This window comes from Tympanuchus pallidicinctus, unplaced genomic scaffold (genome assembly GCF_026119805.1).
Source record: "Tympanuchus pallidicinctus isolate F22 unplaced genomic scaffold, pur_lepc_1.0 scaffold3, whole genome shotgun sequence".
Classification (NCBI taxonomy): domain Eukaryota; kingdom Metazoa; phylum Chordata; class Aves; order Galliformes; family Phasianidae; genus Tympanuchus; species Tympanuchus pallidicinctus.
Genome location: NW_026294747.1, coordinates 6,056,675 through 6,069,095, shown reverse-complemented (window position 1 = coordinate 6,069,095; position 12,421 = coordinate 6,056,675). Strand labels below are relative to the sequence as shown.

Genomic DNA, 12,421 nt, shown 5'->3' with positions numbered 1-12,421 from the left:
TACAGAACAGCTTAGCAGCAACTACAAACAGCAATGTATTATCAAAATTGTTTTTCTCCTACAACCAAAACATAGCATTGTCTCAGACACAATTCCCTCCTAGCTGAAGCTAGGGCATGAGAATTGGGGGTGTGAAGGTAGGGTTTGTGTGCTCATGGGGTGTACTCATGGGGTCAAACTGATGGGGCCATGCAGCAGGACAAGACCTGTCCAGGCCGCCATGGGTGACCAGTCCATAAACTCAGATCTCAGTGATGAGGCTCCCCCAGAAGCTTCCCTTGCTCCACCATGGCTTTCCCTGAGTTCTGAAGTATATCTTCTATGAATGTCTCACTCCTGCTAGAAGGAGAGAAAATCACACTTCTTGCTACATCTTAGGGTACCAAGGGAGAGGGTCCGATTTCTGCAGTTTTGACCTGTCTTGGGGAAAAGAGCTCAGGGGTGTTTGTGATGCAGCTACAGGTACAAATGATGCTTGCAGCCACCCCACAAAGAAAATAAGCAGTGATGGGTCCTGTGTCAAAGATGTTTATTACTGTGGAGACTCACTGCCATTGACACTATAAGAAGCAAGAGTTACTAGTGTGCAAGGCAAGGTATTCCCTGCCACCCTGTTGATGTACCTTGGCTGGATGGGCCATCATGGCTGGATGAGCAGGTGGAGCCTCGGCCACACATTGGCAGTGAAAGGCAGTGGCTTCAGCACCAGCCCATGGATGCAGTCCATGGTGAGGTGCTCCGCTGGGTTGGCATGGAAGGAGCAGTGGTGGAGGAGGATGGCGGTGAAGAGGAAGAGCTGGAGCTTGGAGAGCTGGTCACCTATGCAGCGCCGCTGGCCAGCTGAGAAGATCATCACGCTGCCAGCCCGCTCATGGTCCAGGCACTGCTGCTTGTCCAGGAATCGCGTAGGATCAAAGTGCTGGGGCTCAGACCACTTGCTGCAGTCATGGTTGACTGACCACTGGTTGACAAAGTCCATAATGCCCTTAGGGATGTGGAAGCCCTCGAGCTCCACATCAGCTGTGGTGGCATGTGGAATGGTGATGGGCACAAAGTTGCTGTAGCGCAGTGTCTCATAGATGAAGGCCTCCAGAAGGGGTAGATGGGGTCGGTCCTCAGTTGTGGGCAGTCGGCTGTGTCCCACCACCTGCTCCAGCTCAGCCTGTCAGTCCTGCTGGACCTGCGGGTGCTTCAGCAGCAGCAGGAGGATCCATGAGAACATTGTGGATGTGGTGTCCTGCCCTGCTCCGAAGATGTCGGTCATGGCACCTTCCACATCCTCAGGCCCATCAGGGGACACACCCCAGCACTCTACAGAGGCGATCATGACATCACTGATGTCACAGACTGCCCGCCAGTCAAAGGTCTGGTGGTGCTGTGCCACCTTGGCCTGCACAAAGCCATGCAGTTCACAGTTGAGGGCCTGGAAGTCACAGTAGACACAGCGGACAGGGTTGGGGAAGTGGAGGAGCCAGGGCAGCATGTCCACCAGACTGCTGGCCCCCGTCTGCCCAAAGCAGTCATTGCGGCCAAGCAATGCGGTGAACTCGCTGTCAGAATGGTCATAGTGGTGGCCAAAGCAGAGAGCACAGAGGACATTGGTGTTGGCCACCACTAAGAGCAGGCAGGGCTGGAAATAAGCACCACCCTGGCTGTGCCTCAGGAAAAGCTGCGCCAGGTCACCTGCCTCGGCCGCCACGTGCCGCTCCACATCGGCCACCGTTGAACAAGCCCTTAGGGCAGCATGGGCCAGCCGCCACTGTGCCTGCCATTGGGGTGAGCAGCTCCCAGAGGTGATGCTGCGCCCACCAGACACCAGCCTGAAGGAAGGGAAGTCAGGCTGGCCGGCAAAGCATGTGCCCAGCCCCATCAATGCCTGCTGGATGCCCCACCTCACCATCGAGCACCACCACCTGCTGCTGGCCCAGGTACAGCTGGAAGATGGCTCCATAATGGCACGCCATGTGCATGAAGGTGAGGTGGGGCAGATGGCCCAGCTGCAGGACATTGCCCACCAGAGGCCACGCAAAAGGACCCACTGGTGGGATCTGGCCACAAGTGGCCTTGTGGAGAGTCCTGGCAAGCAGCAGTATGGCAGTGAGCACAACGGCAATGAGAAGGGCAGAGAGAGGTGACAGCACCAGCGCTGTGGCCGCACCTTTGGGGGTCCCCATCGCACTCACAGCTGCAGCTGCTCTGCACGGAGGCTGAGGATCAGCGTGGCTTTATGGCTGCTTCCAAGATGGGCCAAACCTCTCTCTTCCCCCCAGGAGGCTGCTGTGGGCTGGGGAGGGAGAACACGGGCGGAGCCACCCCAATGAGACACATGGAGATAGGATCATGGTAGAGAGCTCCAAGTTTGGGTGTGAGGAGGGAGCGGGGTCCAGAAGGGGCTGTGAGTGGGTGTGGGGTTCAGGGAGCAGCAGGGTGCTGACAGCAGTCAGAACTTTATCATGGAGCTTGCTAGCATCACCCATATCCTCCCTGAAAGTATTGTGGACCCCTGTGGGGTGGGTGATGCTACATATCCCTGTCCCCCTGTGGAGTTTTTCTTGCTTTATTTTTCCCACTCGTGATTGCAATTGTGGCTCTGGGCTTTGCAGCTGGATTCTATCAACTCAGTGCAGCTTTTGGCAGCTCCATCACCAAACTTGAGCATCTCTGCTTCCCAGAAGGCATCAGATTGCAGAGGTGAGCTGCAGGATGTGGGGTGGCTCTGGGGACATTCCTTAGTGGCTCCAGAAGGATGATTTCATTGTCTTGTCTGACTCTGAGCAAGGCTGATACTTGCATGTAATGTCCCCTGGGCCAAGAAAAGGCAATTTTCCATGGTAAGGGGAAATTAATTCTGCACAAATAGAGTGAATTGGGCTGCCTGGAGCTTTACAGCGTCTCTGGCTGTTTACTATCCCAAAAAACAGCAAGCTGAACCAGCTTGCTTCCTGCTACTTTTTCTCATAACCCCAACCCAACTTGGGGACAAAACAAAAAAAAATAGCTTTAATCAAAACTTTGGGGCTATCCATGCTCGTCCCCAAACTCTTCTTTGGACTGCTCTGATTTTGGCTTCTCCTTCCTTATAGCAACACTCCAGCTCACTCCTTCTGCTTCCATCCCTGTTGAATGTTATACAGCTGCCTCTCCTTGACTTTGATGCTTACTCATAATGATGCCTTGGTTGCTCTCTCTGATGCCATGTGTTGCCCCCAGACCATGATGCTGCCTATTCTAGCATATAATATATAATAATATAATGTAAATAATATAATACACCACCTCTACAAAAAAAAAAAACAGAACAAGTCTTCATGCTGTGCAGCTGTTCCTCTCTGAATGGTGGGAAAAAGAAAAAAAAAAAAAAAAAAGGTGTTTTTTCCCCATACTATTTTGGTTTGGTAGGATTTGACATCTTCATGAAAGCACCCAATTTCAGTTACATATTTCAAAATAAATAAAATAAATGAGGCATTTCCTTCTAGTCATTGGCCTGTCTGGGGGCTTTCCTGAGCGTGGCTGTGAAACAGCAGAGAGAATTTTCCCATCATTTAACCCCAAAATACAAGCCTTAGACACCAACCTCCTTTCTGCTTCCCCAGCACATATTGCTGCCCCTCCTGTGCTTTGAAGTGGCTTAGAGAGAATTTGAAATTGGGGAAAGAAACACCAATTAATTTCATTTGAAAATAAAGGCTGAAACAATGAGTAGCTCAGAACAACGCACCCATTTCTGCACACACTTCAACGATAAATCCCTTCTCACCTCTAGGTGAGAGTTCTAACAGAGCAAAAGTTGGCTGGGTGAATGCAAGCCAGATGGTTGCACAAACACACAAAAACTTCTAAGAGCTTTTAAAGTTACGATTTCTAATGATATTCTGCTTCTTTAAGGGGAGTTTTAGAGTTTTTGAGAAACAAATACTTCAGTGAAAGGTAGGAAAAATGTTTCCAAAATATTATTAATTGTAGCTCCTTGAGATGAAAGCAATGTTGACAATAAGCTTATTTTAATTAATGTTACATAGCCTTGAGTCACAAGCAACTTAAACCCTTTATGGAAATACTTGCTATGGGATGTCATCAGATAACTTGAGGACATTCCTAAAGGTTCTTGTGCTAAAAAGAAAAGACCCAAATCCCACCGAGCTCCAAGCCTGGGCTGTATAAAAGCTTAGAGGGCTGTATAAGAGCTTAGAGAAGAGGAAAAATTTTTCCCATTTTATTGGGTTTTGTGGCAGTTACAAACCTTTCAGCTTGACCTAGAGAAGTGCTGTGGACTACAGAAAAAGCAGTTTGCATGCTAAGCATTGGATGAACAGAGGGAACTTCAGAGGTTACCTCAGTTGTTCAGAGACTTTGAAAAGAATAATGTGTTCTGTTAGATTAAACTGTACAACACTAACACTGGAGGACTGTGATCAAGTCATGTCAGCCTACAACAAACCACTGCCAGGTGTCGGCCACCAGCAGCACATTGAGTGCAAGGACAGGGTCTTACAGTTGGTCACAGTTTCACCAGTATATAGGGCAAGTGTCAGCAACCAAGCAGCTGTACAGCACGCCTCAGAAAAGGAAATGATGTTTTGTAGAAAAAAAAAAACAACACCCCACGTTGAGAGTCACTGAAGATCTTTTCCCTACCTGCAGGCAAAGAGTGCCTAAGTTTGAATTAGCACCTGGCTAAAGTCCAGGCGCCTGTAATGCCATCAATATTTTCATGGTCTTTTTATTAAAAAGCAGATTTCCAGAGAGAAATAATGACATACAATAAACAACATTACTGAAATGTAAATTAGCAGTTCCCAAAAAGCAGCATATTGCAGAATTCAAAGCAAAATTAACAAAAAGATTAGGGGTCGATGATAATCTCAGACACAGCAATATTCACACATTCTTTTTGTGGAATGCTATTCTGCTTTATTTTGTAACTAATTATTAAGGCAACCTGTTATGTTCTCAAGCCACCACGTTTCTTACCTGACTTACTTCAAAGTCATTAAATTACAAACTATTGCCACAAATTTTCAGATCACTGTGCTATGTCCACCTGTAGAACTCAATGGAAGCAACAGCTGTGAAGAAAACTTCAAGCATATGGTCCTCTGAAAACATTCTCAAGAAACCACATTAACCTAACACTTGACTAAAACCCAGTCTCTTCCAAGCAACACCTGCAGACGTGTCTCAAATTGGATTCACATGATGAACATGTATGCTGACATACAACAGAATCCTCAGACAGCATTTGAACAGCAGGTGCATTGGGAAAGCTTCCACCACAGGAGCCGATTGTGGCCACCCAGTCTTAGTTTACATGGGGAATGAGATGAAGTCTTCACTCTTTTGCATCTCCCACTCCATCAGCATTAATAGCAAACATTGCTTCAGCCTCAGGAAGGCAAGGAGAGTCATAAATTTTACATATTCTGGTTTCACCTCGGCCTTTTCGCAGATAAAGTCTGAGGGGGAAGAAGAAAGAAAAGAGGTATAGCCTTCTTCCAGAGAATCCTGATAGCAATTATTAAAACATTACATTGAAACGTTACATGGAATGTAGCACACTTTGAACTGTAAGAACTGAACCTGCTCAGAGTTTCTGCAAAGCAGACTGTAAGTGACAGTGGCAGACCAAAGAGAGACCCGGAATTAAAAAGTATGTATTCAGTGACACAAAATCTTCCAAAATAAAGCTAATGGAAGATGATAATCTGTTCTCTCACCTGGTGGTGGACGCATGGGCTATGATATTTCCTCCAATAGGTTTCTTGGGATCTGCTGCAAACATGGCTGCTCCATCTACTTGTGCCACAACTTGGTTAGTGATCACAACAGCCACACCAAACTAGGAGAAAAGCAACAAAGCAAAATCACTTTCCACCACCTGAATAAATTAAAAAAAACCCCCAAAAAAACCAAAAAAACCCATGCTTGTACTTCTGCTCTGCTCTCCTCTCTGCAGGTGATACTCACTCTTAAAATACAACGGAAGCAGACAATGAGCAGGCAGAACACCTTTTGTACAAGATTGCTGAGCTTCGCAAGAGAAACAAAATCAATCACCAGTCCCCTAGGGAGCAAAGTTCAGCATTTACCTCATCTGCAAGTCGGAGAAGCATACGCAGAAATCTGGCCAGATGCATCTGTCTCGCTGACAGCTCACCTCTTCCAGAGTAATCTGTCCGATACAGAGCTGTTGCACTGTCCACTATCAGCAGTGCATACCTGGAAAAGTTACATAAAGCATTCTCAGAATTGTTTTCAGAGGTGAATAACGTGACCATCTGAGTCAACTGTAAGCTGCATGCAGATGTGGATGGATATAAGCCCTTCTCACCTACCAGTTAGCAGAAGTGTTATTTTTAACACCACAGAGTCAATTTGCAGCATTCAGATTACTATGAAATAAAACCCTTTGTAAGGTGTTTTACATGGGTATTCTGCAGGTAAACAGGCCCCTGTGTATCTCATATCACCACCCCCTTCCTTCTAAAGGGTCTTATAAACCTCAGTTTCAAACTAAAGCTATCTGCACACGTCCTGGTTTTGGCTGGAATAGTTAATCTTCTTCACAGTGGTTGGTATGCTACTGTTCTGGGAAAAAAAAAAAAAAAAAGGTAAAAAAAAAAAATGTTGATAATAGATTGATGTTTTAGTTGTTGTGCTTACACTGAGTCAAGGACTCTCCTGCTCCTCCTGCTGCCCTGCCTGCAAGGAGCTGGAAAAGAGCCAGGACAGTTGACCCAAGCTGGCCACAGGGATATCCTATACCATATATAATGGCATCATGCTGAACAACAAAACTGCTACTGCTCAGTGACAGGCAGAGCATTGCTCAGCAGGTAGCGAGTAACTACACTGCGCCATCATTTTCTGTAGCAGTTGTGTTTTGTTTTCTTTCTCATTAAACTGTCTTTATCTCAGCCCAAGAGTTCTTGCATTTTTACTGTTTTCAGTTCTCTCCCCCACCCTCTTGGGGTTAGGGAGGTGAACAGCTGGTGCTAGCTGCCTGCCAGGCTAAAGCACAACAGCTGCACTGCTCTACATCAACTCTCTTTCTGAAAGCAATTATATAATGTGATCTTTAAAGTTGTTTCTCAGGCTGGCACTCATTCTTTGTCAAGTCAAGTCAGTTGTCATAGCTCAAGTTAGTTGCTACCATCCAACATTTCAAAAGGAACAGGTATTAACTCACAACTAAATTACTCACACATCTCAGTTGATACACAAAACTTACTGCATGCAAGTGTCAAAGCAAAGGTTTGAGAACAATTTCAAACGTAAGCTGTTACTTTGACAATTCAGTCATGTAGTGCAGGTGATGAACCAGTGCAAGAGAACTGTACAAGCATGTTTATAATGTACCAGCACAAAAATCACCCCATCTTAAGATGAGGTCTCATTACCGTGATTCAGCCATCATAGCAGATGCCTGATAGAGGAGCTGGGTCTGGTGATCTGTGTTAAAGCCTCGAGCATACGCCACATTATCCAGGACATCACTGCCAGACAAGCCATACCTAGAGACATCAGTGACAAAAGTCTTCAGCAACAAACAGGAGTTACTGCTACCTTTCAATAACTTGACTTTATTTCATTCATGCAGGATGATACGTTGATTAGGTCAATTTCCCCTCTAAAGAAAAGGGAACAACTCTTGTGGACCAGCACAGCTCATATTAGTTTGATATTTAAGTATAACAAGAATCTCCATGTATCCAGCAGTTTTTATTGCCTTCAGGAAACTCAGTTAATTACCTTATCCCTGATTTGTGTACAAGACACTTCTGAGGTATTACGAAGTAGAGGCAGCAGATAAGAAAACTGTCTTCCAACTGGTCAGGGATGACTCAAACATTTCTCAACAAAAAAATTCCATGTGCTGTTAAGATAAACTTTTTGTAAAAGAATCTTTGTTACAAAATATTAGTAGAATTTAAGGAAAATCTTGGTATGCCACCAACTGTAAAACTAAATTTGAGGGGGATATTAAGTGAAAACATATGCCAAGAAACAATGATGTTAGCTTATGTCACAGCTAAGTAAAAATAGAAACTTTATAAAATACAGTTAATGAACTGGTCTAAAGAGCATCTAGGTAGGCAGTGATAGAACCCAGGAGGCAGGAAGGAGCTGTTGCTTAAGGATAGTTCTTACTCTAACAGTCCAATGAATGTAAAGAGCCTGGCTGATTTTAACTAGGCTGCCTCACCATTAGGAAACACATTCCCTTCTTCACCTAATGCCTGTTTACTTCCAGACGTAAGTACAGACCTTTCAGCCACAGCAAGAAGACGTTCTGGACGGAAGGTGCCTTCAGTGTCAATATACATGGCTTTTCCTTCTCCACCTCCTTGGTCAATGGGAAGCTGAAGGAAGAGCACATTTATGAATACGAAATCAATAACAAGTAATTTAGTTACTGCTTTATGCCTTCAGCTGATGTTCACATAATAAATAACGAACCAAGCTATGGTGATTAAAGTCACATTTGTCTGGGAAAAGTGACAAGACAGATTCTTGTCTTCAATGTCTGTGCAAGAGGACAAGAGCTCAGCTTCAAGCACCTCTCTGTGCATAAGACCTATGATTACACCACAAGGCTAATGTCTGTTAATGGGCTCAAAATATTAAGGCCAAAAAAAAGCTACAAAACATAAGCCAAATATGGGCAAAAAGATAACAAATTTAACTGCTGCTACAGTAATCCTAGCAGGCAGGTTAAGTGAGGAATAAAAGACCCTTGCAAGCTGAAAGTTCAGTCATGGTTACTGCAAAAGTTTCTGAGATCTCTTTGGGAACGGATAAAATCCACTCTTTGCAGCTGTGCATACGTGGGGTTGTTTTTGTAAGAAAATGGCATAAATAAAACTAGCAAATACACAAAAACTGCGTTGTCTGAATACTTGATTTTAATAAAGTGGATCACTCACTTGACAGGTTACTGCCAAAGTATGGCACAACTGTGTTTTTCCAGTACGAAACTCCCCAAATAATTCTGTTATGGACCCTGTTTCTATTCCTCCTAAGTGGAAGAAAGAAAAAAAAATAAATAATAAAAAAATTGTCACATACTTCCAGTAAAGACTGCATACACAAAGTTTTAATTTAACACAGACTGAGTTTAACACTTTGGCTGAAAGTTTTCAAGCTAATTGGAAAAACTGGTTTTCATATTGAGGTTTGCTCATTCTGAAGGTGAGAAGTTCAGCTAAGTTTATTTTTGATGATGCTGAAGAGCTGAAGTGACTTAACTGTGCTTTTAGATTACAAGTGGAAACAGGGAGATGATCATGAAAGTTAATCAATAAATAGAACCCAAGTTATTACCTTGAAGAAGTTTATCAAGTTCTTTGGACCCAGTGGTGATCTGGATGATTTCAGACCTCCGCTGATGGAATTCCGTTGCTGTGGTAAAACCCATTGGAACCAGTTTAGCTGCTTCAGCCTAAAGAAAACCAAACTAAGCAGTGCAGGAAGAGCACATCCCATTAATTTTCTCCCTAGTAATTAGTACTATAAAGCTCAGGTGCCACCTGCACCTGCGCTTCAGTGGGTTGTAACAGAGGAACAACTGTATGGGGTCAGCCCAGTGGTTCCTAACTAAGCACCCTGTGCCTTGACAACTGCCACAAGTGGATGCTTGGAGAACAAGTCAGGGAATAAGGAACTGATTCACTACCTGATAATTCCTATGAGTTCATCAAGTGCCTCTGTGTGAATATTATCTCATTAACACCATACTTATCTCTTGGTATTGTTACATTATTAAACCATTCATAATACTGATGGTTACAGCATTGTGGGACAAGTAGTTCTGGAATTCCATCATATCCTGTATGAAAAAATGCTTTCTTTGCTTCAAGCCTCCTTACCATGAGAGATTTTGAGCTGGAAATGACAGTCTTGGCCATACTCTCCACATCTTCCACAATTTTTAGAGAACTTCCTAATTATTCCCCCCAGCCCTTCACTTCTTCTTGAAGCTAGCCTCTTCTGATCTCTTCCCATAAAAAGCCACAACACATCCCGAATAAGCCTTATTACTCTTCTCGGTCTATCGTTAATTGAGACCTTCCAAAATCACTGGAACACTTTAAAATAGCAAAAATAAACCTTCTTGACTTTCTCAGCTTAAAGTTTTTGCTTAACATCCTTACCAAGATTTTATCAGCTTTGGCTTCACTGATGCCTTTAATATTTAACAGCTCCTTCTTGGGTGCATGTGCAACAGACTCAACAGTGTGATATCCAGCTTCTTCTAATTTCTTCACGTCATTTGCATTTATCCCACATTGCTGACAAACAGAGGAAAAAGAGACACAAGGAGTCACAAACACCAATCACTGAATACCTTCAGCTGCCTTTAGATTTAAATCAAACTCTGCTATTACAAGTCAGCACGTTCAGTGTTATCATTCTAACACTTATGTTACAAATGGATAAGGGGAGATGGCCTCAAGCTGCACTAGGATATGTTTAGGTGGGATATCAGGAAGAACTTCTTTGCAGAAAGGGTGCTTAAGCACTGGAATAGGCTCCTCAGGGAGCCATTCCTGGATGTGTTTAAAAACCGTTTGGATGCGGTGCTCAGGGACATGATTTAGCAGAGGGCTGTTAGAGTTGGGGTAATGTGGTTAGTTCGTGGTTGGACTCGATGATCTTGAAGGTCTTTTCCAACTTGAGCAATTCTATGATTCTATTCTACAATTTAAATCAAACTCTGTTATTACAAGTCAGCACATCCAATGGTACCACCCTAACACTTACAAACAAATAGTCTTTTAAATAAAAATGGTCGTAATGTAATGTTTGCAAGAGCTACTCTCTAAATAGTGCAGAAAAGCAGATGTTGATTTAACAAATATTGAAGGTAACTAACAAATATCAAGGAAAAGATAGAAGCATAAAATTGTTTGAAGTGACCTCTAAGGGCAACTGGTCCAATAATGCCATGACCAGGGACACCTACAGCTCCATCAAGTGTTCAAAGGCCCTTTCAGCTTCACCACGAACATCTCCAGGAATGGGGCATCCCTCACCTCTCTGGGCAACTCGTGCCAATGCCTCACTGCCCTTATCATACAAAACCTTTTACCTCTAGCCTAGATATGGGCTCTGGGCCAAAGCTCTCCTCCTCTGCAGATGTATCGGCGTTTGCCTCGAACTGCACCTGCATAGCCATGGCTGCAGCCGTCCTAGAAGGAAAGCAGACAGCTTGGTGACAAGGAGTGCAACACAAACGGGACACGGGCACACAAAGCAGCAAAGTCCCTTCCCACAGTGAGAAAAGTCTTCTGTGCGCTCTCCTGGGCAGCGTTACACTCTAAAAACAAGGCCTAGACTGACCTCACCTGACGGGAGGTTGAACTGAGGCTCCCGAGCATTCAGGAGAATAATGGTGAAAAAATCAGCACAGTGCTAGCAAACCGTCGCCTTCAGTGCGTGCTCGGGTGGTCCCCCGAGTACTGCGTGCTGGGAGGCTCCCAGCGGGGCCACTCGCAGCCTGAAGGCAGGGCGGTGGCCCAGCGTTCTGCCACCGCGCGTCGGAAAGCGGCCTGTCCCGTTTCCTCTCGTTCTCCACTCTCGGGCCACTCCCGCCTCACCTCAACCCAGCGTTATTTTTCAAACTTCTCATGGGCCCGCCTCAACCGCCGCGCCGCGCCAGGCCCGCAGCCGCCCGCTGCAACCCGCGCGCCCGCCCCCGCCATTACCGCTCGCAGCCGCCACCGTTTCGGAGGAGCCCGCCACCGCGTCACGTGACGGGGGAAGAACGCGAAGCCCGCCACCGCGTCACGTGACGGGAGAGATCGTGGAGCCACGCTCACCCAATGGATTTAGCTGAAGCTGGCGGTGCCTTAAAGGGGACGCACCCCTTTTTACATGTACACACACATATACGCAAGAGTGCTGCTCACCCTTGGAAGCAGAGCACGGAGTGGGATGGACTTCTACATCTGAATGTAATGCAGAACAGGAAAATCTGCACCTCCCTGCTGCTTTTCCTGACCATCATTTATAAGGATTTCCATCTGCTTCTGTTTTAGTTGATTAGGATCAACATCGCACTGCTGTATTTTGTCCTTATGTTTATTACAGACGCTGACACCACTATTCCAGCAGTAGCTCCAAGCCAGCTTCACTGGAAATATCTGCAGAGGGCTTGTGCTTTTCATTACAATGTGTATTAAATCCTTTTTAGTGTTGGCCAGACATCTACAAAGAGAAGGTCATGCAAAGATAAAGGATATAAGATATTAAAGAGATATGACCTTCAACAATTGAGAATATTTGTGCAGCTAGCTTTAAAAAAGCCTATTAATAATTCCCAAATCTAACTGCACATAAAAGAGGAAGCAAGAATACTGCTCAGAGGTTCGCTTTGCACATACTGTGAGCCTTACACCTTTTCCTGGTCTGGATGAAG

The 12,421-nt window shown here is 45.0% G+C and overlaps 2 protein-coding genes across 5 annotated transcripts; both read right to left on the bottom strand.

The window, feature by feature from the left end:
* Window positions 1-640: 640 nt before the first annotated feature.
* Window positions 641-3,114, bottom strand: LOC128086726 (cytochrome P450 1B1-like). Its single transcript, XM_052695605.1, is given in 3 exon segments — window positions 641-1,888; window positions 1,890-2,196; window positions 3,041-3,114. Coding segments are annotated over 3 exon segments (1,629 nt in total).
* A 1,593-nt stretch (window positions 3,115-4,707) lies between these two features.
* Window positions 4,708-11,834, bottom strand: RAD51 (RAD51 recombinase). 4 transcript variants are annotated; one of them, XM_052695378.1, is made up of 10 exons: window positions 11,709-11,834; window positions 11,093-11,192; window positions 10,155-10,292; window positions 9,325-9,442; window positions 8,928-9,019; window positions 8,269-8,363; window positions 7,401-7,514; window positions 6,090-6,219; window positions 5,718-5,839; window positions 4,708-5,456 (listed from the first exon to the last, which is right to left on the bottom strand). In XM_052695378.1, the coding sequence occupies exons 2-10, from the start codon at window positions 11,177-11,179 to the stop codon at window positions 5,333-5,335; spliced, it is 1,020 nt and encodes a 339-aa protein (XP_052551338.1). In that variant the 5' UTR covers window positions 11,180-11,192; window positions 11,709-11,834; the 3' UTR covers window positions 4,708-5,332. The 4 variants fall into 4 exon arrangements, with proteins under 4 accessions (XP_052551338.1, XP_052551337.1, XP_052551336.1 ...); XM_052695377.1 differs by lacking the exon at window positions 11,709-11,834 and adding an exon at window positions 11,601-11,669; XM_052695376.1 differs by lacking the exon at window positions 11,709-11,834 and adding an exon at window positions 11,344-11,576.
* Between the last annotated feature and the right edge of the window lie 587 nt (window positions 11,835-12,421).